The sequence below is a fragment of the Bos indicus x Bos taurus genome, chromosome 9, assembly GCF_003369695.1.
Source record: "Bos indicus x Bos taurus breed Angus x Brahman F1 hybrid chromosome 9, Bos_hybrid_MaternalHap_v2.0, whole genome shotgun sequence".
NCBI lineage: Eukaryota > Metazoa > Chordata > Mammalia > Artiodactyla > Bovidae > Bos > Bos indicus x Bos taurus.
In genome coordinates, this window is record NC_040084.1 from 102,347,428 (window position 1) to 102,372,226 (window position 24,799).

Consider the following 24,799-nt stretch of genomic DNA (forward strand, 5'->3'; position numbering starts at 1 on the left):
GGAGACCCCATCGTCTACACTTCTCTTCTCTTTGAGCCACTGTGCTCCCATCTCCATCTCCAAGTCCGCCCAGTCTCTGCGATCATGGACACCAGCAGCCTCAAGACCGCCAAGTCAGCGGCCGCCTCGCCCTCGTCCCACCAACGCCGGGTCTCCGTCTGGACCCTGCAGCCCCGCTCAGCCAGCCTCCCTGGTCACTCCCCCAGCTCCTCGTCCTCATCCTGATGTTTAAACCTTGGAAAATGCCAGTGTTGAGACCTCAGATCTTTGCTTTCCTCCAGCCACTCACTCGTGAGCCAGATAGAACCTAGGTCTCCTGCACTGCAGGCAGATTCTTTACTGTCTGAGCCACCGGGGAAGCCCTCTTGCAGGTTTTTTGTTTTATTTTTTGTAAGGAAATGAGGGAGCAGAGGTGAAGGAGCGCTGCATGACAGTCGGACAGATGTTCTGACAGAAATAACACGCGGTTCCTGGAGCCAGAGGGAGGTGGGCGTCACCTGCGGCGGGAGCATCTCTTGGGGAGCTCAGGTGCGGGTCGGCGCCCGCCCCGCCCGCCAGGGGGCGCCGTTCAGCCGCTCGGCCTCCGTGGTCCAGGTGATGCTAGCACGCTGGTCCCCGGCCCCAGACGGACAGACGGCACAGACAGGCGCCTCCTTCTTGCCCGCCTCTCCGGGCCCGGGGCGCTGAGCCCCGGCGAGGGAGACGGGGAACAGGCGAACTGCTGACTGCTGCCACAGACCCAGGCTCCTCCTGCTGTGGGATCTGCCTCCATCCCCACTGTCCCGGCTGGAGAGGAGACAGACAGACTGGTGAAACGGGCGGCGGTTCGCGTGCCTGCGTGGGAGGAAGCGCTGGACCCTCTGCGGAAGGGTCTCTGCCTGGGGGGGAGCAAGGCAGTTTTGAAAGAGTGCCCCTGAGAAAAGGCATCTGAGGTGAATTTTGAGCACAGGGGGAGGAAAGGACTTTTGATAAAGCCAGCGATCACTGCTGAGGCGCAGAGATTATATTTATATGCAATATGTTTATAAATTTATGTTGTACTGGGGAACTTTATATTGTATTTTGGGGAGAGAAGGGGTGAGGGCAAGGATGAGTCGGGACTGCCTCACCAAGGGTCCAGCATGCCCGGCTAAGGTGTTGAAAAAACAGTGGCCAGAGCTGGCCAGTCGTGAGTAGAGGAAGCAGCGTGTGAGTCTGACTCTCTGAAGGATGGTTGTCAGGTCAAGAGCCACAGGAGGCCACAGAGAGCGCAGGGCTGGAAGACGTCCCGGAAGCAAGGCCAATGGGGCCAGTGCCTGTCAGAGGCTGTGGCCGGGCGCGGGTTAGGCCGGGGCAGCCGGCGGGTGTGTGGAGGCAGGGGTTGCTCCCCATGGGAGGTGATGCTGGACACAGAGCCCTGTCCAGGGGCGGGTGCCTGTTGGAAGTGGCGGCTGGGCACGGGTTAGTCCGGGGCAGCCGGCAGGTGCGTGGAGGCGGGGGCTGCTCCCCATGGGAGGTGATGCTGGAGACACAGGCCTGTCCAGGGGCGGGTGAGTGACAGCTGAGAGCCGGGGCACAGTCCTTGGCAGCCACAGGCGCTGTCTGCAGGCATCAGAGGGCAGAGGCCTGCAGGGGAGGCCAGGCCCCTGGGGCGGGGTGCTGGAGACTGAGGGGTGGAGGGGGGCGGGTATGGGACAGGGAAAGGGTCAGTGGACCCGCGGAGGGCTTGGCTGCGCCGCCACCAGGAAATGTGAGGACAGTGAAGGCCAAGGCCTTTCCCCCGGAGCTCTGGGCCGAGCGGTGCAGACAGCGGCCGGCGCTTCACTCGGCTGTTTGGCCGAGTGTCAGTGGAGCTGCTACTATTTTCGTGTTGCTTCATGGCGTCCAGGGGACAGTGGGATCCCGTGATGTCACTTGTCATGAGCTGCAGTGACGACAATAAGTGAGGCTTACTCCTACAAATTCTTTTCAAAAATGTACTTTATATGCTGTTAGCCAGCTAAGTGGGCGAGCTGCTGCAAGAGCCGCTATGTGACATGACTTTAAAACCAGTGCTCGACTCCCGCCAGCTACACATTCCAACGCTGGGGAGCTCTCCAAAATGCGGATGACCAGGCCCCACCTCAGGCTGAACCCCTGGGTCAGAGGTCAGGAAAGATAAACCCAGTGACCCAGCCATGAGGACGGGATGAGGAAGCCATGTAACTGGTCATGGACCCAGCGCGGCACTGGTGACGGCCCTGTGGAGGGCCCACCACGTCCCCGGGACTAGGGGCTACCCTGCGGCCCACAAGGCTCTCCCCCGGTAGCTGGGTCACCCCGACGCTTGGCCAGAAGTCTGGAGGCGGCGGATGCAGCACCACCCGAGAACTCGTCCTGCCTTTTCCGTCTGCAAACCTCACCTCCCTGCAGACGGACGGGCGGAGACCTGCCCGTGAGCTGAGAGGAAGCCATGGAGACAGACTTTGCAGGTAGATGAATGTGTCGGACTTTTAGTCCCAGTATTTGAAAGAGAAAACCAGGAAGCCTGGGCCCCAGGAGCTGAAGGGAGGCGATTAAAGGGGCAGGGAGACGGGAAATGAGCACAGATTATGGGGCGGGAGGTGGGGCGGGACGCAGGAAAGGGTTGTGCAGCTGGGGATGGAGGTTCTGAGAGCCTGTTTGGCAGAGGCTGGAGGGGGAGCTCAGAGATGTGGAGAAGCGTGACCTGGGCCTGGAAAGGGTCTCAGGAGGAAAAAAAAAATCTCCGTTTCTGATTTGGACGTGAAACTAGAAAAGGCTGCCAAACCACTGAGTGCTTTTTAACCCTCTCACTGCATGTGACTTACATTGTCGCCCTCTCTGACTAGACTAGTTAGCCTGCCTCACTCACCGACTGCATAAACCTGGTCGGAGCCAGGGTGAGGGCAAGGGTCTCCCAAGGCCCAATGCTTCTACTTGAGTAGAAGTTTCTGGGCTCCTGGAGGGTGTGGTGTGAAGTGACGGGCCTTTCTCACTGAAGGCCGCCCTCCTGGCTTCCTGGGGCCCCCGGCCCGTCCACAGAACGACCATCCGGTGGCATCCCTGAGCCGTCACTGTCTCCAGGACCAACCCGGGGAAAACACCTGGCCGTTGATCAGGGCGGTGTCTGTGGGCTCGTCTGTGCTCCTCACCAGTGACCCGAGGGTGCTGGTTTACATCTCAGGACCTGGAGAGCTGTTCTCTTTTAAAGCACTGGCGAGCCCCCTTCCATCAAATAGCGGCCGTTAGGCTGTCTGTGTTCTTTCTTCTTGGCTGGGCCGCCAGTAAACTCAGGACTCGTTTCAGACAATGATGGTGACTCCTGCAGCCGTGAGCCTAGATTCCTACCACGCCACTTTCTCTTTAGTATTATGTGCTCTTAACTTCATTTTTACACTTAGCGTTTATTTTAGATACACATTTAACTTTTAGGAAAAGTTTAACAGTACACTGTGACCTGCATTGGTACTTTTTATTTCTGAAAATCCTTCCCTGGTGAGTGACTCTGAGCAAGAGGAAGACTGTGCCTTTGTTACTGAGCCCTGGGAGGGGACGAGAGACTTACGGTTGTTGGATCCAGTCTAACCGAGGCTCATAACAGCCCTGCTGGGGGTTAGAGATGGACAGAGCATTGCCTTTAACCTTAGTCTGTGGTGTTCATTCTCATTTCACTGTGCACAGTACTCTGTGTGTGCTCAGTCACTCGAATTGTGTCCACTCTGTGACCCATGGACTGTACCCGCCAGGCTCCTCTGTCCATGGGATTCTCCAGGCTAGAACACTGGAGTGGGTTGTCATTCCCTTCTCCAGGGGCTCTTCCCGACCCAGGGACTGAACCAGTGTCTCCTGCATCGGCAGGCAGGTTCTCTACCGCTGAGCCACTTGGGAAATCTGTACAGTGCTTGTCAGTGTTTTATAACCCACAGTGTTTTTTTAAAAAAATTATAAGCATTATATATATATATATATTTTATTTTTCTTTTTTCTTTTTCAGATTCTTTTCCTTATAGGTTATTATGAAATACCGAGTCTATTTCCCTGTGCTGTACAGTAGGCTCTTGCTGTCCATCCACTCCCTATGTAACCGTGTGTATGTGTTGTTCTCAACCTCCTAATTTATCTCTCCTCTGCTTTTCCCCTTTGAATAATGTCTTGTCTCAATGATTCCTTATGGAGGAGGAACATTCCCATTTAGCAAATGGAGTACTACGCTCAAGATTAAGTCCCTCACTTTCTGCTACAATTCAGCCTTCCCAGAGCAACACTGACATGACCCAGGGACCCCCCGCTCACCCCCCGCCCCAGCCCGAGGCCCAGGAGGAAGCGAGAGCCCTGGTAGTTCTGTCTCCGTGCCCCCATCAAGGTACCCGAACACACACCCAGGTTAAAGGGCGCAGGCCAAGTTCAGAGGATGAGCAGGAAAGAAAAGGCCTGAGTGCCACGGGCCACCTTCTGGGAGCAGCCGGCTGGCAGGCAGGAGCGTGCCATCCAGTGGGAGCCTTCAGTGGCCCCAGCAGCCACTCTCCAGACGGTTGCCAGACCCAGGCCCTCATCCCCTGGACCTGGAGCCCTCCCGTCGCCCGAGGGGCTGGGGCTCCTGCACATTTTCCATTGAGCAGCAACAGCCACAAACAGCAAGGAGCTCAGCCTTCCGCCAGAGCCTGTGGTGCCTTGGCCTCTGACCCCGAATCTCACGGAGATGCAGGGGCCTCCCGCGGCATCTCAGCCTGGAGTCAGGAGAAGGGGCGGCTGTGGGCCTGATGTTCCCGGCCGGGCCCCTCTGCCCACATTTGCACATTTCTGTGAGTCCGCTGGGTCTCTGCAAGCAGAGTGTCCCCCAGCTCCAGCACTCAGGCTCAGGAGGACCGAGCACCACCAGCCACAGTACTGAGCAGGGGGCGCACACAAAAGCCAGCCTCAGGAAGTGTGTGTCCCGCTCACGCAGCACAAGCACAGCCCGGACAGGCCCGAGGGGTCTGTGTTGAGGGCAGGAGGGTGCTCAAGGTTGAGGAGGCCCGTAAGCAAAGCTCTAGAGGCCACAGTGCCCTTGAGAGGGGCCGGGCAGCCCCCTGGAAGGTGGAAGGCCCTGGGCTGGGCTGCAGGACACAACTCGGAAACTTGGCCTTGGGAGGATCACAGGGTCTGGCAGACAGGTTGGCTTCAGGGCTGGAGGAGGGCAGGCAGGTGCCCTGCCACAGGACGCGTGGAAAGAAGCTTGGAGAAGAGCAGGGACTGAGGTGGGGAGGAGGAGGCGAGGTGGGGTGAAAGGAGAAAAGAGGAGACATGGGGAGCCCTGCCCAGGAGGTTCCAGGGTGGGGTGTCTGAAAAAGACAGTTGGGGTCAGAGAACGGCCGTGCCTGCATTACTGGGCGTCAGACGAGGAGGAAGGAGCAGGATGATCGTACCTGCCTGAGAGGCGGGCGGAGGGCAGGAGGCGGGTGGGCCCGCGTCCGGGTTCATGTGTCATCAGCCCCACGTGTCAAGTCCCGCTGGAAGCAACTCGTGTCTCTCGTCGTCAGTGGCCTCCGACAAGCCAATGTGATGACGTTTGTGTGTGTGATCCAGGTGAGTGAGTAAAGTATGTGGACGAGAGTTAGGTCCATAATATGATTGCATTTATTTAGAAACTCATACCCAAAAGCTTCAGGACACAGAGAGCCTAGTCTGGCTTCGTCCCTCACTGACTCTAGGAGGCAGTCACTGACTTGCCTGGACGTCAGTGTGCCCGTCTGTAAAGTGCTGGCGTTGGGCTGCGTCTTTTCAGCAACTTTCTAGTTCTTAACCACCACCCCCAAACAAGCCTAGGCTCCTGACCCGTGACTCTAGGCATGTCCCTAGTGGTACCCTGAGCTGATTTCTTTTGTATCTGAATGAACTGATTCCTCCATGTACACTCTGCATCTCCACTGAAGAGATGGAGGACTGAAGAATCTGATAACATACAGAAAACGTGACATAACAGTGAAACCTCATTGAAGCGGTCGTAAAGAATCACCTGGAGGCTCCGCGGCGGCTCCGGGTAAGGCCCCCTGCTCTGGGTCCGCCCTGGGCCCACCCACCACGGGCTTTGTCACTTCACAGTTTCGTCTGTGTCGCCCCGTCCTCGGCGGGCTTTGTCCGCCCTGCGGCCAGCGGCCCGTCCGCCTTCCTGGACTCCGTGTACTCGACGGCCCCGTAGGCGGCCATGGCGGCGCTCAGGACACCCAGGAGGACGTAGAGCTTGACGCTGACACACAGGAACGTGCTGTATCCGAAGGCGATGACGAAGCCCAGGGCCTCCCAGAGGCGGTAGTTGGCGAAGGCGGCCTCCTTGTTCTTCTCAAACAGAACCCCGAAGAGAGCTGCGGGGAGAGGCGGAAACGTGGCTGTGAGACAGCAGACAGCCCTCCTGATTCCTGCAGAAAACGCTGCCGCTTCCCCGAGGCCCAGGTAACCACCCAGGACCTTCCTGTCTGGAAATCAGAAGGCTTTCACGTTGTGGACGATGACCAGTCCGGTGAGTGGGCCTCTTGCTGCGAAGGAAGCACCATCGCGTAGACGAGAAACAGAGCAGAGGAGAGTCACCGCCGGAGGGGCCGTGAGCCAGCCCCGTACCTCGCGGGTCAGGAAAGCAAGGTTGGGAGACAGGACCTGAGTAGATGAGGGCGAGGGGCCCCCTCTGCAGGGTCCACAGGTGGGCCGGCCGTGTACTGTCCCCCTGGTCAACATGACAAGAAAGGCCCTGCACTCTGGGGTCTTCCTCCCCGAAACCATAGCTCCAGCCCAATTATGAGAAGACATCAGATGAACCTGAATTAAGGGACGGTCTACACAACCCCTGACCAGTATTCTCCAAAAGGGCCACGGTCATCAAAGCAGAGAGAAAGAGAAGCTGGCACAGACCAACAAGGCAGGCGCGGTGGCTGCATGTAACGTGGCCTCCTGCCTGGGGTCTCGGAGCTCACAGAGAAAGGGGGGGAAAGCTGGAAAAACAGAATAAAATCGGAAGTTCCGTTATTTCGCAGTGTTAATTCCTTGGTTTTGACAAATGTACCACAGGTCTGTAAGATGTTAGAATTGAAGAAACAGAGTGGACAGTATGTGGGAATTCTGCACTCTATTGGCTACTTTTCCGTCGATCTTAAATTATTATAAAACAAAAAGAAGAAAAGCCTGCTCGCAGTCCGGCCTGGCCATCACACCAGGTGAAAGGGACCGGATGCAAACCCCTGACCTCCGATGCCAGGATGAGGTCAAGTCTTTGGTTGGAAACGACAGGATGCATGAACTGGGCACATAAGAAAGGACAGATCTTCTGAATCTATCAGCCTGGAAGCAGCCCCTTTTGTGGCTGATGAGGCAAAAGGGTATTTCAAGGCCAGGCATTCCAAGTTGTCTCAGATTCAGGCACTGGCCTGCAAGTGTTGCCATGGCAACAGGACTGTCAGGGCGGATAAACAGAGAGTAGCCAAGATGAATGGCTCCAGAAGCGAGAGGACTCCCCGGAGCCCAGTGGGAACCCTGAGCAGGGAGAGGCAGGATTCTGCCCCAGGAAGGAAGGGCTGGGATGGTCCGCCCAGGTGTAGCAATCAGCTTTTCCATTGAGAAGTGGTGACTGCAAAGGAGGGTTACACTGTACTCAATTGTATTGTCTCATTAACTAGGAATGTACATAACTAGGAATGTACGTGACTCACGTCTTTTCTTAACAGGGAGACACATTCTGGGAGAATAGCATTAGAAATCCATCTTGCTATTGAGACAGCAGAAGTGAGATTGCTGGTCTTGGTAGGTGGAAAAGCCACACAAAATGTGCAGTTTTTGAAAACACAGAGACAGTACGGATGGATCACACTGCAGGGAGGGGAGCCCGCAGGGAGCTCTGTTGTTAAAACAGCCCTCCTGGGCAAGACGGTTGCGAAAGTCACAAACCACAGATGGGAAGAACAGTTTCCCCCCAAGAACTGAGTGTTACTCAAAAAGACTTAATTTGAACAAAAAGACAGAGATAGTTCATTTTAAATTGATATTCTTATTCAAGAAGGACCTAACCCAAGTCATTCACTGGACTTCATGTAGCTGCTCAACTTGACGAAGGCTCAGCCTGGTAGTCTCTTGTGTCCATGGAAAGGAAGGAAGAGTTGGGGCAGTTATTCCGATGTCTCAGGGACAGAAAAACCAAACAGGTTTACTGTGAGCCTTCCAAACACCTGGGAATTGTTGTATGCATACGGCTGTGCACCCCAGGCCCTGACCTGACTTCTAAGTGTTCAGTTCAGTTCAGTTCAGTCACTCAGTCCTGTCTGATTCCTTGCGACCCCATGGACCGCAGCACGCCAGGCCTCTCTGTCCATCACCAACTCCCGGAGTCCACCCAAACCTATGTCCATTGAGTCGGTGATGCCATCCAACCATCTCATCCTCTGTCGTCCCCTTCTCCTCCTGCCCTCAATCTTTCCCAGCATCAGGGTCTTTTCCAATGAGTCAACTCTTCGCATGAGGTGGCCAAAGTACTGGACTTTCAGCTTTAGCATCATTCCTTCCAAAGAAATCCCAGGGCTGATCTCCTTCAGAATGGACTGGTTGGATCTCCTTGCAGTCCAAGGGACTCTCAAGAGTCTTCTCCAACACCACAGTTCAAAAGCATCAATTCCTCGTGTAAACACTTCAAAAAGTTCAGCTGAGCTCAGGGAAGTCAGTTAATGAGAGAGCAAGTCAGCAGAAGCACTGGGATATAAACAGTGGGGCCCCCTCGCCTGTCCACGGGGACATGGAAGCGCTCTCTCCTGATGAGCCTAAGAGTCCTCCTGGGCTGTCAGGACCGCTCACAGACTTACAGTCCGGACTGCCAAGAAAAGCAAGCGTGGTTTCTGTTTGTCTCCTCTACCGACTCAGGCATTTCCTCTGTTGAGCAACAGACCCACCTGCGGCTAATCTGTCACCGCTTCCACCAGCTGCCCTTTGTCCAAACACAGCAGTCTGTGCTGAGCCGAGCAGACCTCTGTCATCTGGCTCAGAACTCCAGGAGCACGTCCTGCATTGTGGAGGCAGGAGAAAGGCTGTGAAAGCCAAACCCCTTGATTCCAACGGCCTTGGGTTTACTCGGGGATGTTTCCTCAGCTGTTTCACAGGCCAGCACCGACTCAGATGCTAAGGAGGGGCCGTCCTGGAATGCCGAGGCCACGTGTGTGACACCCCTGGATGCAGGGACAGCAGCCAGGCCCCCGTCCCCGGAAATGGCTGCTGCTGGCTTGTTTGTGGCTGGGCCTGACCTACTTTCCAGTCCCAGGTGCTTCCCTGATGAGGGCTGGACAGTGGGTGGTGTTTCCAAGGGAAGAAGCTCCCTCCTGAGCCGGATCTGCCCCTGGGGCCCCGGCTTACCCCTCGGTGGCTTGTTGGCTGCAGAGATGGCTCACCTCCTGGGGCCTCGGCACTCCCGCCCCCCCAGCCAGGGCCGTCGGTGGATCCTGGGAGACCCTGCCCTCCTGAGCCCCTTGCTGCTCCAGCCCAGACCTCTTCAGGCACTGCCCTTCTGCTGGGTGAGGTGCTGTGGGGGTGACGCCACCCGCCGGGCCGCATCGTGAGTGAATCCTCACGGGATCAACCCACCGGCCCACAGTCAGTGCCCTCTGTCACGCTAGGGCGTCCTGGCTGTGGCTCCTCCAGGAAGCCAGGACTCTCAGGCCTGAACTCAACTCCTTTTCCCAGAGTGATAGTCTTCCTGTCCTTCATGCTGACTGCCTTCCCACACTTTCCAAAGAAAGGGGACCCCTCCCCTCCCGGCCTGGAGGCCCTCAGGCCCCTGTCCCCACCTGCCCCCGATGGGCGCCCTCCCCGCCTCTCAGCTGCCCTCTGCCCCCTGCGCCCCTTTGTCCTCTCCTCACAGCCCTTCACTTGGCATCGAAGATTAATAATCAGATTTTCTCTTGCTCCAAAATCTCTGTGGATGGTGACTGTAGCCATGAAATTAGAAGATGCTTGCTTCTTGGGAGAAAGGCTGTGACAAACCTAGACAGCACATTAAAAAGCAGAGACATCACTTTGCCCACAAAGGTCCGTCTCATCAAGGCTATGGTTTTTCCAGTGGTCATGTATGGATTTGAGAGTTGGACCATAAAGAAAGCTGAGTGCTGAAGAATTGACGCTTTTGAACTGTGATGTTGGAGAAGACTCGAGAGTCCCTTGGACTGTGAGGAGATCAAACCAGTCAATCCTAAAGGAAATCAGTCCTGAATATTCATTGGAAGGACTGATGATAAAGCTGAAGCTCCAATAGTTTGGCCACCTGATGGGAAGAGCTGACTCATTGGAAAAGACCCTGATGCTGGGAAAGATTGGCAGTGGCAGGAAAAGGGGATGACAGAGGATGAGATGGTTGGATGGCATCACTGATTCAGTGGATATGAACTTGGGCAAACTTTGGGAGACGATGAGGGACAGGGAGGCCTGGTGTGCTGCAGTTCATGGGGTCGCAAAGAGTCGAACGTGATTGAGCGACTGAACAATAACAACAACAACATTACTGCCACACAAGCCCAGGGCAACCCCTCTCAGGGCTGGGTCCCCCTGATCGGGGTCCTCTGTCCTATTCAAGCCCAAGCCAAGCCTTTCAGTGGACGCCTCCAACCCTGCTGTCTGGGGGCTTGCCAGCCACCTGCAGCCCGGGAGTCCCGATGTCCAGCCCGGCCCCGGGACCGCCAGGTCCTGGCCTGTCCTGGCTTCCTTTCCTCCCTGTGTCCAGCAGCTCTGCCACTCAGCCCCTTCTCACCACGGCCCTCTGCGCGGCACACCCTGCACGTCCCCACATCCCCCTGTGTTGCGGCAGCAGCTCGCCCTACCCCCGTCCCCAGCTGTAAACCCCTGCTGCTGCTTCCTCGGGTGCTGGGTGAACCCGGCCTCTTCACCAGGCAGGTCGGCCCCAGATCGGGCCAGCCGCCGCCCTCGCCTTCAGCACTGCGGCCAGCCTGGCCTCACAGTTCCCCCTAAATACAGAGGCTAAAACCCCAGGTGACGGTGTTGGGAGGTGGTCTCTGGAAGCGATGAGGTGGTGGGGGGAGCTCTCGGGGTTAGAGTGCCCTTGTAAAGGGGACCCCCAATTGCCCCCTTGCCCCTGTGTCCACCGAGGACTCAGTGAGATGTTTATGAGCCAGGAGGCAGGTCCTTCAGACCCCGAATCCGTGGTGCCTTCATCCTGGACACCCAGCCCCAGAACCCTGAGCAGTACATGTCTTGTTTACAAGCCCCACCCCGCTCTGCGGGATGCTGTTAGAGACGGCTCCCTTCCGGCCTGCTCCAGGCTCCCCGCTGCAGAGGACAATCAGACAGGATGGGATTTGGGGGTGAACCCCAAGATGAAGTGAAACTGACCCCTCCCACCCCCAACTCAGTTCTCCCCGTCCACTGAGGGATGTTGTCATGGTAACCTGTAAGCTTTGGCTCCTCCCCACACCTCCACTGAGAGCAGACAGAAGCCCTTCTGCCCAGACAGACGGGCAGGACATCGCTCTGCCCAGAGGAGCTTGTCCAGGGGGTGCCACGACGGGACGGTCACGTTAGCATGGACAGCTGCGCGCTCCACTGCCTTTTCTCCCGGGCATCGTGGATCCAATTCCACAGGAGGAAGTGGGGCCCGCCCTCCGGCCCCTGCTCCTTGACGCGTGTCTCCCCATCTCCCTTAGCGGCCCTGAGCCCTGCACAGCCGGCCAAGCTGGGGTCCCCTGAGCAGGCCGGCTGTGCGCCAGACACTCACCATTGTTCTGTGTCTGCCAGACCGCGTCGGCCATGCCCCAGAGGCTGGGGAACACGAAGAACACGGGCAGCTGGCTGGGGTGCGGCTTCCACAGCAGGAGGGCGATGATGCAGGCCAGCTGGGTCACGGCCCCTGGGGGTGGGGGCGGGGGACAGGGGGCTCCTCTGAGACCCTCGGAGCCGCGGGCCGAGCCTCCGAGCCCCTGCTCCCTAGACCACTGCCGCCCGCCTTCTCCGGTGCCTTTGACCTGACCCGTGCCGGCTGCCAGGGGCACCCCTGGCAGGTATGGGACTCTGTCCGCCTCTGGCCTCCACAGGGGCAATGGCGGGGGAGCCTTGGGGTGACGCACCTCTGCGTCTTAGAGCAAAGTGTCATCTTGCTAGGCAGAGGAGGGCCCAGCTTGTGGGGCCCAGGGTGGGAGACACTGGGCTTCTTCATTAGTGGGGACCCCTGCTTCTCTCACTGAGTGGGGGGCATGGGAGGGGAGGGGAGGAGGGTGCCCCAGCCTGGGAGCGGCCTTCCAAGCAGGACGGGGAGCAGGGGCTGGGGGCAGGGCCTCCTCGCTCCTCCCGGCTTTGTCCTCATGGCCCGAGGTCTCGGCTTCGTGAGTCTGCAGGCCCTGTGATGCCCCCCAACCTGGGGGACAGAGCAGCCTGTGACCCTCCGGGGCGGCCGAGGAGCACGTGGAGCAGGTGCCTCCGGGGTTTCCTGGGGCTGCGTGACCCTGGGCGAGTTACTAGGCGTCTCTGTTCCTCAGTAAGAAGCGAATGACTCGGGCCTCGGCTGGCACTATGTCATGGCTTCCCCTCCCTCTCCCTGCGTCACCACAGACCCTCGGGACTGTCACTGTCAGCTAGCTCTTTCCTTGAACACCCTCATTTCTCACCTTGTCTCTGCTGCTTCTTGGTCCCCCAGGGGAAGCAGAAGGGGGTGTGTGTTTAGACAACCAGCTTCATCCGGCGCCTGAACCAATATCTCCTCCTTCTGGGAGGCCCCCTGCCTCCCGCCTGACCTCCATCCCCCCAGTTGGTGTGCCTCCAGCGACCCCCCTCCTCACCCCAACCCTGGCCCTCTTCACACAGGCTGCGACCGCCCAGAGTGCAGCGGACCCTCCCCAGGCCGTGCCCAGCACCCGCCTACCCAGCGCGAAGAGCACGGTTCTGCCAGTGTGCCGGGCCAGCCTCCCGAAGAGCACGGAGCACAGGGCGTCGGCGGCCCCGAAGCAGATCATCACATAGCCCACGAACTGGATCCCCAGAGCACAGGTGGTGTAGGACTGTGGGAGAGGACAGACGGTCACCCGTGCCAGCCTCGCCCCACTCAGGGCCGGCGCGGAAGCTGCAGCGCTCTGGGGGCTCAGCCTCGCCCCACTCGGGGCCGGCGCGGAAGCCGCAGTGCTCTGGGGGCTCATCCGAGTCAGGGAGTCCAGGCTGTGCTATAACGCCGTCTGCAGTGTGACGGCTGGCCTGCTGAGCTGGCGGGCCTTCCGTCCCCAGGGCGACGGGCCTTCCGTCCCCAGGGCGAGGACAGTGCTGGCGCCGCTTTTGAGCGAGAGCTGACGGGACGGTCTGGACAGACCTCCTCCCCGTGTCCCTGCCCCGCAGGCGTGGTGCACTCGCCTTCCGAGTCTGAAGTCTTCTCCTGGCGTGGGCCGTGCCCTCCTGCCTGTGGGCGGCTGGCTGAGGACAGACCTGGGGGTGAGCAGGGGGCTCGGGGGGCTTTAGGGCCTTCAGGCTGCTCTGAATGGTACCGTCATGATGCATTCATGTCGTCATGCCTGCGTCCAAACCCCGAGAACACCCACACCAAGAGCGAGCCCCCAGGCAGACGCTGGACGCGGGGTGACGAGAACGTGCCCCTGTGGGCGCGCCAGTTGTGACAATGGACAGGTGGACTGTAGACAGTGGGGGGGCCGTGGCCAGGTGGGGTCGGGGGGGCGGGTACAGGAAATCCCTGTAATTTCTGCTCAGTTTTGCCGTGAACCTGAAACTGCTCTAAAAAATAAGGTCTTAATGAAAAAGAAGATGGAAGAAGCAGGGAAGGAATCTCCGTAGAGATGAGAAGAACAGAGAGACTTCCTGCCCCAGGCCCCGGAGGTGGGGGGCGGAGGGGCCCAGGGGGACCAGGGCTCAAGGGCTGCAGCTCTCACACCGTCCCCGTCCCCGTCCCTGCACAATCAGGACAGACTCATCAGGAGGCCCCGGCTCCCGGATGGTGCGGGTCCCCGCACAATCAGGACAGACTCATCAGGAGGCCCCGGCTCCCGGATGGTGCGGGTCCCCGCACAATCAGGGCAGACGCATCAGGAGGCCCCGGCTCCCGGATGGTGCGGGTCCCCGCACAATCAGGACAGACACATCAGGAGGCCCCCGGCTCCCGGATGGTGCGGGTCCCCGCACAATCAGGGCAGACGCATCAGGAGACCCCCGGCTCCCGCATGCTGCGGGTCCCCGCACAATCAGGACAGATGCATCAGGAGGCCCCGGCTCCCGGATGGTGTGGGTCCCCGCACAATCAGGACAGACGCATCAGGAGGCCCCTGGCTCCCGGATGGTGCGGGTCCCCGCACAATCAGGACAGACGCATCAGGAGGCCCCCGGCTCCCGGATGGTGCGGGTCCCCACACAATCAGGACAGACGCATCAGGAGGCCCCCGGCTCCCGGATGGTGCGGGTCCCCACACAATCAGGACAGACGCATCAGGAGGCCCCTGGCTCCCGGATGGTGCGGGCCGTGCTTAAGCTCATGGGCGGTGGTCTGTGACAAGTCTGAGGGGAGTGGCTGCATCCAGACCCAGGGACTCTGCTACATCCCGCTTGTTGGAAACTCCAGGTCTCCAACGGGACAGTCTTCAGAGCGGAGGCCACAGGCAGCCCCAGGTGCCCGAACTTGCAGGGCTGTACACCAAGGGGAGTTTGCGGTTTATCTGGAACTCAAATCCGTACCCTGCCTTTTCTCCTGCCAGTTTGGCAGCCCGTCCTGGGAAGGAGCCGTAGCGGGGCTAGAGTGGGAGTTCCCGGGGAAGAGTGGGGGTCCTGGGGGCAGCCTCTCGAGACAGGCCAGAGGGTCCAGCCTTGGCCCTGGCTGTCTCCCTCCAACGCCCAGCTCCTCTCCCACACTTTCTGGGCAAAAACCTTCTCCCTACCATCCTTGTCTGTGACATCCCTTCTACAGCATCCCACCGGGGTCTCCAGGACAGCACCTGGGCAGGGGCTCCAGAGACAGGGGCTCGGGGAGAGACCCTCGATAAAGGTGGCCAGCCAGACAAGGGGCTCTGCTCCAGCCACGCCTAAAGAAGGACCCCCTCTAGGAACAAAGTGGGCAGACAGTGCAGGGGTCAGGTGGGCATCCAGGTAAAGGTCATCTGAGTAGCCAGGGCATCCATGCTGAGCCACCTCCGTTTCTAGATTGTAACTCAATATTCGAAAACTAGATAAGGACCCAAATAGACCTTTCTCCAGAGAGGACATACAGAGGAGCAAGAGGCACGTGAAAAGATGCTCAACATCGCTAATTACTCAGTTCAGTTCAGTTCAGTAGCTCAGTCGTGTCTGACTCTTTGCGACCCCCATGAATCACAGCACTTCAGGCCTCCCTGTCCATCACCATCTCCCGGAGTTCACTCAGACTCACATCCATCGAGTCAGTGATGCCATCCAGCCATCTCATCCTCTGTCGTCCCCTTCTCCTCCTGCCCTCAATCCCTCCCAGCTTCAGAGTCTTTTCCAATGAGTCAACTCTTCGCATGAGGTGGCCAAAGTACTGGAGTTTCAGCTTTAGCCTCATTCCTACCAAAGAAATCCCAGGGCTGATCTTCAGAATGGACTGGTTGGATCTCCTTGCAGTCCAAGGGACTCTCAAGAGTCTTCTCCAACATCACAGTTCAAAAGCATCAATTCTTCAGCACTCAGCTTTCTTCACAGTCCAACTCTCACACCCATACATGACCACTGGAAAAACCACAGCCTTGACTAGACAGACCTTTGTTGGCAAAGTAATGTCTCTGCTTTTGAATATGCTATCTAGGTTGGTCATAACTTTCCTTCCAAGGAGTAAGTGTCTTAATTTCATGGCTGCAATCACCATCTGCAGTGATTTTGGAGCCCCAAAAAATAAAGCCACTGTTTCCACTGTTTCCCCATCTATTTGCCATGAAGTGATGGGACCGGATGCCATGATCTTCGTTTTCTGAATGTTGAGCTTTAAGCCAAGTTTTTCACTCTCCTCTTTCACTTTCATCAAGAGACTCTTTAGTTCCTCTTCACTTTCTGCCATAAGGGTGGTGTCATCTGCATATCTGAGGTTATTGCTATTTCTCCCGGCAATCTTGATTCCAGCTTGTGCTTCTTCCAGTCCAGCATTTCTCATGATGCATAGAAGTTAAATAAGCAGGGTGACAATATGCAGCCTTGATGTACTCCTTCTCCTATTTGGAACCAGTCTGTTGTTCCATGTCCAGTTCTAACTGTTGCTTCCTGACCTGCATACAAATTTCTCAAGAGGCAGGTCAGGTGGTCTGGTATTCCCATCTCTTTCAGAATCTTCCACAGTGTATTGTGATCCACACAGTCAAAGGCTTTGGCATCGTCAATAAAGCAGAAATAGATGGAATATTACTCAACCGTAAAAAGGATGAAATAACATCATTGGTAGCAACATGGATGCGACTAGACATTATAATACTATGTGAAGTTGGCCAGAGAAAGACAAGTATCACATGATAAATGATACACATGAACTCATTCACAAAACAGAAACAGACTCAGAGACTTAGAGAACGAACTTCTGGTAACCAGCAGGGGAAGAATGGGGAGAAGGGACAGTTAGGGAGTCTGGGGTGGACATGTGCACACCGCTACATTTAAAGTGGATAACCAACAAGGACCTCCTGCACAGCACAGGGACCTCTGCTCAAGATTCTGCAATAACATAAATGGGAAAAGAGTTTGAGAAAGAATGTACACATATAGATGTATAACTGAACCCCTCCGCTCTACACCCAAGAGTAACACAGCACTGTAAATCAACTAGACTTTAGAATAAAAAATTTTTAAAAGCTAGGTAGTAAGGAATTTCAGTGTTTTCTCTATTTTCCACTCCAAGACAAGGACACAGGGCGAGATGCAGGTAAATAAGGGTCACTGCGATGACTGCCGAGCGGCTTTGGTCCTTTACCTGGAGACACATCTCAAGCGAGAGGCGTCCCTGGGAAGGTCCCAGGCCAGGTGAGCTCACATCCAGCCCCATGGGCAGCTCCCCCGAGGCCGGAAGGGCAGCGTGCAGCCCGGGGAGCCCCGAGCCGCCCGCCAGCCAGCCCCTCTCTTACCCGCGTGTAGTCGCCCGACAGGAAGGCTTGCTCGAACCCACTGAGCATCGGCAGCAGGATCAGGAGACGCAGGCGCTTGTCTCTGAGCAGCTTAAACGTCGACAGCAAAGTGGACCAGAAAGGGGGCGCCTGCTTCCCGCCCTCACCTTCCGGCTGAGCATCTCTTACGGGTTCCAGAAACACGGCCATGAGCAGGACCGCCAGGAAACCGCACCCTGAAAGGACAGGGAGGGGACAGGCTGCCGTGCGGGGCTCCAGGGGCCCCGCACACGCACGCAGGCTCCCCGCCTTGCCGTCTGGCCTCCAGCCCCGCTGGCTCCCTCTGGGGCTTCTCTGCCTTCAGCGCCCACTCATCTCTCCTTGTCTGCCTGGTAAACTCCTACTCATCCTTCAGTACCTGGCTTGGATACCACCTCCCCATCAGAGCTGCCCTAGAACCCAATTTCCCAAGAAGATGTAACTACTCCTCAACTGAGAGCTTTGTTCAAAACTCTCATCCTGTTCAACTAATTTCAATTAGTTGAATGCACATCTGGCCTCTAAGGTCACCAACAGTCAGGACCTCATCTGCCTGGTTTCTGGGCCCCACCTCTAGTCCTCATTCTGGTTTGTCAATGTAAAGGGTCCCCTTGGTGCCTCTGATGTGGAAGTGACTGTGAAAGAGACCGGAGTATTGGTGGCAGCTGACCTCACCGTGGAGACAAGCCGACCGTGCACGTGGCCTCTTGGCCTTTGATTCCCAGTGGCATCTGCACTCAGTCCCATCAAATCTGACTCTTATCAGACTCATGGTCATTAAGAAGGACACAATCCAAGACCTTCACAGATTCCAAAATTCAAGAATGATAAAGAATATCCTTAAATTTTCTTCAAATGGACACCAAAAAAACCCCAAAACACCTGATCTAAAGGTACGCCCAAAGTAGTGGCGTCCTTTAGAAATTTTTCATTCAAATAAGCGTCTAAGGATAAGAGATCAAACCAGTCAATCCTAAAGGAAGTCAACCCTGAATATTCATTGGAAGGATTGATGCTGAAGCTGAAACTACAATACTTTGATCACCTGATGCGAAGAGCTGACTCGTTGGAAAAGACCCTGATGCTGGGAAAGATTGAAGGCAAAAGGAGAAGGGGACAACAGAGGATGAGATGGTTGGGTGGCATCACCGACTCAATGAACATGAGTTTGAGCAAGCTCCAGAAGATGAAGAAGGACAGGGAAGCCTGGCGTGCTGCAGTCTGTGGGGTCGCAAAGAGTCAGACACGACTAATTGTCTGAACAGCAAGGATAAGAGCCATCATAGGAACTCACTCCCCTTGGGTAGCCATCTCTTCACAAATTTCCAGTGTCCAACACCTTCTGCTGCCCTGTGACCAGCAGTGGGAGCCACAAGGCTTCACAGATACCCAAGGGTGGGCACTGGGAGATGCCCGCCCAACCCCAGCCTCTCAGAAGAAGTCATTTAAGTATATGCTTCAGAAAAAGGTGATAAGCCCAAGATTTGGGACTTCCAAATCCAACCAGATGTAGTTGAAGTATGAAGTGTGACATTCACTCAGTCATGTCTGACTGTGACCCCATGGACTGTACCCACCAGGCTCCTCTGTCCATGGGATTCTCCAGGCAAGAACACCGGAGTAGGTTGCCATGCCTTCCTCCAGGGGATCTTCTTGGCCCAGGCATTGAACCTGGGTCTCCCGCATTACAGGCAGATTCATTGCCATCTGAGCCTCCAAGGAAGCCCTACAAGTAGCTGATTCACCAAGGCTGTGGGCCATCTCGGTGCCACCCAACAGGGCGGCCACAGCCCCGAGTGGCCACTGAGCACTTGGAATGTGGCTGCTGTGTGACCTCGGAAGAGTTATCTTACTTTCGTTAATTAGAATTTCAGTAAGCACGCGTGATAACCGTGGGCCTGGACGGTGCAGACGTGGGGCTGGTTCCATCATCAAGCGAGACCTCCGACAGCAGAGGCTGCTGCCCTGGGTTTCATGTGGGAAGGCCCCGGGCACCACCCAGCTGAGCGCATTCTGAGGGGCGTGTGCAGATAAGCTCAGCTCATCGGAGCCCTGGGAAGCTCTTGCTTTGCCCGGGTTCCTGGGGCCGGCACGTACCCGTGTAGATGCCCAGGAGCGTGTAGATGAGGTCCTGGGAGGGCCGCTTCGTGCTGTTGGTGAACACCGTGGCCATCAGGCAGTCGCTGGCCCCGCAGGCCTGCAGCTGCTCCTCCGGGATGGTCCCTGTGGAAGCAGAGAGGCCAACTGAGGACACGGGGAACTCGCGACAGGAGACGGGACACGCGGAAGGAGGCGCTGGGGAGAGTGTGGCCACGTGGAGCGTAAGACCCACCACAGGTCAGAGCCAACCACGGGGGTTGTTCCATCCAGTGTCAGACACTTAAATACTGGCTACTGGTTATACTGCGTTGCTAACTTCATTAAAAGTTTCCCACTTTTCAGAATTATAAATAGGGTATGTTAGACTGGGTGTCAGGCCCACTGGGTTCTCAGACTCATCTGTAAAGAGACCCGTCACTGTGGGCAGGTTCGTTCGTGTTTTCTCTGAATGTTGTTTTCTTAGCTGTAAAAAGAATGACATGTGAGCTATCAGTGACTCAGTAGACCTACATCAAATCTCTGAAGAAAGGGGACACATGTCACAGACAAGCGTCCTCGGGGTCTCATCATTCCCATAATACTGATCTCAGCGCACGAGATGCCGCAGCATCCCTGTGGCTCGGGAGGTGTGTAGCTGGGGACAAGGTGGCAGCCTGGAGGCTGGAGGCACAGGGAGGTGGAGAAGCCTCGCAAGGCTCCCAGCGGGCCTTCCAGCCCTCAAATTCTGTGTCCAGTGACCAGTGAGAGATTAAGCTTACTTGTCTGCATATCTTTAAAAGTGAACCTGTTTACGCCCCACACCAGTCATGTCAGAGCCTGAACATGGTTCCGTTGGTCAATTGCTGCCGGTTCTGGCAATTCTGAGTAATGATTGGTGTCTCTCAACCCTGTGATTTCCCTCTGCGGATGTACTCAGCAAGGATGACATCATGTGAGCAAAAAGGGAGGAAAGATTCTTATTTCCGAAAGCTGGGACTTGAGTGGATGAGCAGTACAGAGGATCAAGGCAGAGAGACAGATTCCTGATAACAGGAGAGTTAGCACTTCTTCCCCTCTAATAAAGCTTCCTGTGAGAACTGAAGACATGCATTTCCTCTGCCCTTGGTTGAAGTCTTCAGACAGCAAAGTGTGCAGGTGTAAAACAGACACACAGTCTGTAACTCTGTCTGGGTGAGGCCGGGCAGAGAGAAAAGTTAAGACCCTGGTCACCAAGTGTTCAAATCTGCTGGGGATAGTGGTCTTTTGTGTAATACTGAAAACGCTGGTGAATGAATCGATTCAGCGAGAAAATAAATTCACGGAAACCATTCTTAGTCTAGAGGATAGCAAGGACTCCATGGATGTGTATGGATGTGAGAGTCGGACCATAAAGAAAGCTGAGCACCAAGGAATTGATGCTTTTAAACTGTGGTGTTGGAAAAGACTCTTGAGAGTCCCTTGGACTGCAAAGAGATCCAACCAGTCCATCCTAAAGGAAATCAGTCTTGAATATTCGTTGGAAGGACTGATGCTGAAGCTGAAACTCCAATACTTTGGCCACCTGATGTGAAGAACTGATTCACTTGAAAAGATCCTGATGCTGGGAAAGATTGAAGGCGGGAGGAGAAGGGGACGACAGAGGATGAGATGGTTGGATGGCATCACCAACTGAATGGACATGAGTTTGAGTAAACTCTGGGAGTTGGTGATGGACAGCGAGGCCTGGCATGCTGCAGTCCATGGGGTTGCGAAGAGTCGGACACGACTGAGCCACTGAACTGAACCGAACCGAACTGGACTGAAGGACTCCATGAATTTGCATTCCACAGGCAGTGACCCTCAGTTTCCCCAGGGCACCCCTCCCCAAGGAGTGGCGGCCAAGGCACCCGGGGACCAGATGGGCCCTCAGACCCACCCAGACTGTCCAGGGAGGATCCAGGGTCCAGACAGTCTGAGAACCAGGTCTTGGGGCCCCACGTGACAACTGCTCATGTCCTGAATGAGGACATCAGGGGAGGGACCAGGGGCCCTGGGTGGTCCCCACTTCCTATTACCTTGAGTGGGCATCTGGCCGAACACGAGAGACGAGATCAGGTTGCCCCACACGCCAGATGACTGGAATATGAGAAAGAAGATGCCGAAGTACTGGCTGACCACGTCTTTGCCGACTTGTCCCGTCTTCCGCGCCTGCATGTTCCCCACGATGGTGAGGTAGGTGCCCTGTGCCGACCACAGGGCGGCGGCTCCGAGCCCCACCAGGACGGAGGCGGGGATCAAAGTGTACCTGAGAGACGAAAGTGGACCTGGGCTGCCTTGGCCCTTTCCTCCCTCCCTCTGTCCGAGGAGGAGGAAGCTCCTCGCCCGGCCCAGGTAAGTGTCACTGTGTTGTTGGGTTGATCAGCTTGACTGAGTCGTCCTCAGACTCAGATGAATGAGAAAATCAGACAGTTTTCTGGTTCAGGATCATTTGCAAGAGTGAAATTTGGTGTCAGTGTTTTTGTGCTTGGATGCAGCTACAGCGAGCTGGCACCACAGATAATACTGGGCGGGTTCTAGATATTCTAATGGCAGAAGATTAAACCTGGTTTATTATCCATCTATCCACCCATCTCCCTGTCTGTCACTCTCTGCAGTAAGGATCCCGTCTGAGAACTCTGGTAACAAGAGAAGGAATAATGTGAAGGCATCATATCCATGTGCTGCTCTGACGGCTCAGCGGTAAAGACTCTACCTGCAGTGCAGGAGAAGTGGGTCTGATCCCTGGGTTGGGAAGACCCCCTGGAGTAGGCAGTGACAACCCACTTCAGTATTCTTGCCTGGAGAATCCCACGGACAGACGAGCCTGGTGGGGTGCAGTCCACAGGGTCTCAAAGAGTGGGACATGACGTCACAGCACGTGAGTACATCCTGGATGACAAGGGGTGTCCCTCTAGGAGACGCTTGAGCAGCGTGCCCCTGGGAACAAGGGTCCCTTGAGGGTCCCTGTCCATCCTGGAGCAGGCAGAGCTCAGGTGCAGCCCGGGACACCGGCTCCAGCCCTGCCACATGCGCTCTCTGTGATGGGGTGAGCGTGTGAGGTCTGGCCCAGGTCACACTCTGCTCGGTCTCCCTGAAATTCACCCTCCACAGCTTAGGCAGCTTCTCCCTCTCATTGCTGGGGCCATGAAAGTGCCCTCCCTGGCCCAGGAGGGAAGCTGGGGGCCCGAGGAGAGATCAGGCGGGGAGGGGGGTGGCGGTCAGGGGAGCACGGCCTAGCAGAGGGGAAAGCGGGGGACGCGGCCACGGCCTGCCCCAGGCGCGGGGCAGGGTGCGGGCAGTGGGTGGGAGCGGGCGTACCAGCTGGCGTAGAAGTTGCCCAGCGAGAAGGCCACGTAGCAGCACATGGCGAGCACGAGGGTCCACTTGCAGCCGAGCTTCCCGATGAGGACGGGCGGCAGGAACATGGAGGACAGCAGCATGCCGCCGTAGAGCGTGCTGAGCGCTGCCACGCCCAGGCCCTCCTCGCTGTACAGGCTGCTCTGCGGGACACGACCGGCCGTTAGCGTCCGAGGCCGGGGCCAGGCACTCGGGGCCGCCCCCCACCCCTGAGGCCCAGCGGCTGGCTTCCTCTCCTCCAGCCGAGGGGCAGGGGCAGAGCAGATGGCAGTGGGTTAGGGACTGGCAGCCCAGAGACCGCGGGGCGGCCGGGGTAGGGGGCCTTAGGCTTCCGCAGCACCTCCCACCCCCGACCCCCCACTCCCCCACCCCTGACCCCCCACCCAGCCGGGGTGGGGCCTAGGCTTCCACAGCACTTCCCCCACACCCCGACCCCCAACCCCGCCCCCTGGTGAGAGGGGAGAGGGCGTCCAGGCGCCGGCAGCCCTGGTGGCCCCAGGCTACTCGGGAGATGAGCATCGCGTCTGAGCTAGGAGCTCTGGTCGGAAGTTGTGTGGACACAGATGCAGGCTTCTCAGTGCTGTCGTTTTTCACTTGAGTGCCTAGCGAGCTGAGTGTGAAGGGGCCGAAAGGTCAGATAGGTACCAGACCCACTTGGCAAGGGCCATGGCAGGGGTGACGTTTGGTTTTTGCTGTGAAAGAAGAACCAGCCCGATTGCTTCTTCTATTTATTTCACTTATAAAAGGAAAGGAGGGGAGAAGGGGAGGGGGAGAGGAAGAGGGAGAAAAAAGGAGGAGGAGGGGAGAGGGAGGATGGGGAATGGGAGGAGGGGGAGGCTGTGGGGAAGAGGGGGAGGAGGTGGGGAGGAGGAGGGGGAGGAGAGGGAGGGATGGGGAATGGGAGGAGGGGAGAGAAGAGGGGGGGGATGGGGAATGGGAGGAGGGGGAGGAGGTGGGGAGGAGGGGGAGGAGGTGGGGAGGAGGTGGGGGAGGAGAGGGAGGGATGGGGAATGGGAGGAGGGGGAGGGGCTGGGGAGGAGGGAAGGAGGAGGGAGGAAAAGGAGGGGGAGGGGAGAGAGGAGGGGAGGAGGGGGAAGAAGACAAGGGCTCCCCCGGCAGCCAGACCATCCCTCTCGAGGGTCCTCCCGGCCCTGTTTCCTCCTCCTCCATGTCCTACTCAGCCCGACCCTGCGGTCATTCATGGAGGGACGCCTGCTGGGCTCCAGGCCACTGACCAGACAGCAGAGGAGAAACGTGACCCCGACAGGGTCCCACCCCCGCAGAAGCCAGAGCCCCAGACTCAGGAAACTGCCTCGGCCTGAGTGTCAGCAGCGGGCAGACACTGAGCTGAGAGCCCCCGGGTTCCTTCTCCTCCGGCCCCCGCCGGAGTGTCAGTGGCCCTGCCTCCTCGGGAAACACGCGCACCGTGTGAGTCGCACACCTGGCTAACGAGTCCAGACAACCCTAAACCGGGACGTGAACAGCAGCCCTGCTCACCTTCCTTCCCACCAGGTCCCCCGAGAGACAGACAGCAGAGGCCCCACCCACCCACAGGCCTCTGAAGCCCCCCGCAGACTGCAGGCCCGCAGGCTGAGCTCTCACTCCAGGACGGGCTCTTTTCCTCAGGGTAGCCGCCCCGCCCTCTGACCATCCGCCTCTGTCCAGGTGGTGCCCTTTGTCCAAGCGCAGGTCAAGGGTCTTCGAGGGTCTTGAGTTCAAGGCGGGGTGAGCTTTTTCTGAATCTCCCCAAGTGCCTTGCTCCCAGTAGGTACTTAATCGTGTTGGTCAAGTAACTGACACTGAAAATAAGAACCCATTAAAATTCTAAATCTGGTTGGAAGTCAGAAGTCGCATAGTCTGCTGTGAAGTGAGGGTTACCTGGAAATTTCTGCTCATAACTAGTCTCCTGGAGCATGGAGAGAGAGAACAGGCTCGGCGAGGGCCCCTTACTTGCTTAACACTTGAGCCTGACGCCTCCTGACTGGTGAGCTTTCCCCTTCGTGTGCAAATGAGAAGCTGGCAGCAGGGCTCTGCATTAGAATGTCCTCCCCCCCACAGCCCCACGGCCAATCAGCAAATATGTCTGTTGTTGACCACAGCACTCCATTGCCCACCTCTGGGGAGGAAGCTGGATCTCAACATTCAACACGGGAAATGATGTTCAAAAGCAAATCCCTCTCTCTTAATGAGTGACCATATTCAAAGGCCTTCTTTGCAAATGTGAGGAGAACCAACTTGCAACATACATGCCCAAGAAAAAGCCCGTGGGAGTGACCCGTACTCAACAGCAAGAA

The 24,799-nt window shown here is 57.0% G+C and overlaps 1 protein-coding gene across 5 annotated transcripts in view; it reads right to left on the reverse strand.

The window, feature by feature from the left end:
• Positions 1-5,572: 5,572 nt before the first annotated feature.
• The window catches only part of UNC93A (unc-93 homolog A), a 34,500-nt gene continuing 15,273 nt past the window's right edge, over positions 5,573-24,799 (reverse strand). For 3 of the 5 annotated variants that reach the window (XM_027552041.1, XM_027552040.1, XM_027552039.1), the window contains 7 exons: positions 22,467-22,648; positions 21,185-21,414; positions 19,149-19,274; positions 17,034-17,248; positions 12,848-12,983; positions 11,708-11,839; positions 5,573-6,320 (listed from right to left, as the gene is read on the reverse strand). In XM_027552041.1, the coding sequence (XP_027407842.1) occupies positions 6,055-6,320; positions 11,708-11,839; positions 12,848-12,983; positions 17,034-17,248; positions 19,149-19,274; positions 21,185-21,414; positions 22,467-22,648 (1,287 nt within the window). In that variant the 3' untranslated portion in view covers positions 5,573-6,054. The remainder of the gene's footprint in view (positions 6,321-11,707; positions 11,840-12,847; positions 12,984-17,033; positions 17,249-19,148; positions 19,275-21,184; positions 21,415-22,466; positions 22,649-24,799) is intronic. The other 2 variants (XM_027552043.1, XM_027552042.1) reach the window with 2 other exon arrangements.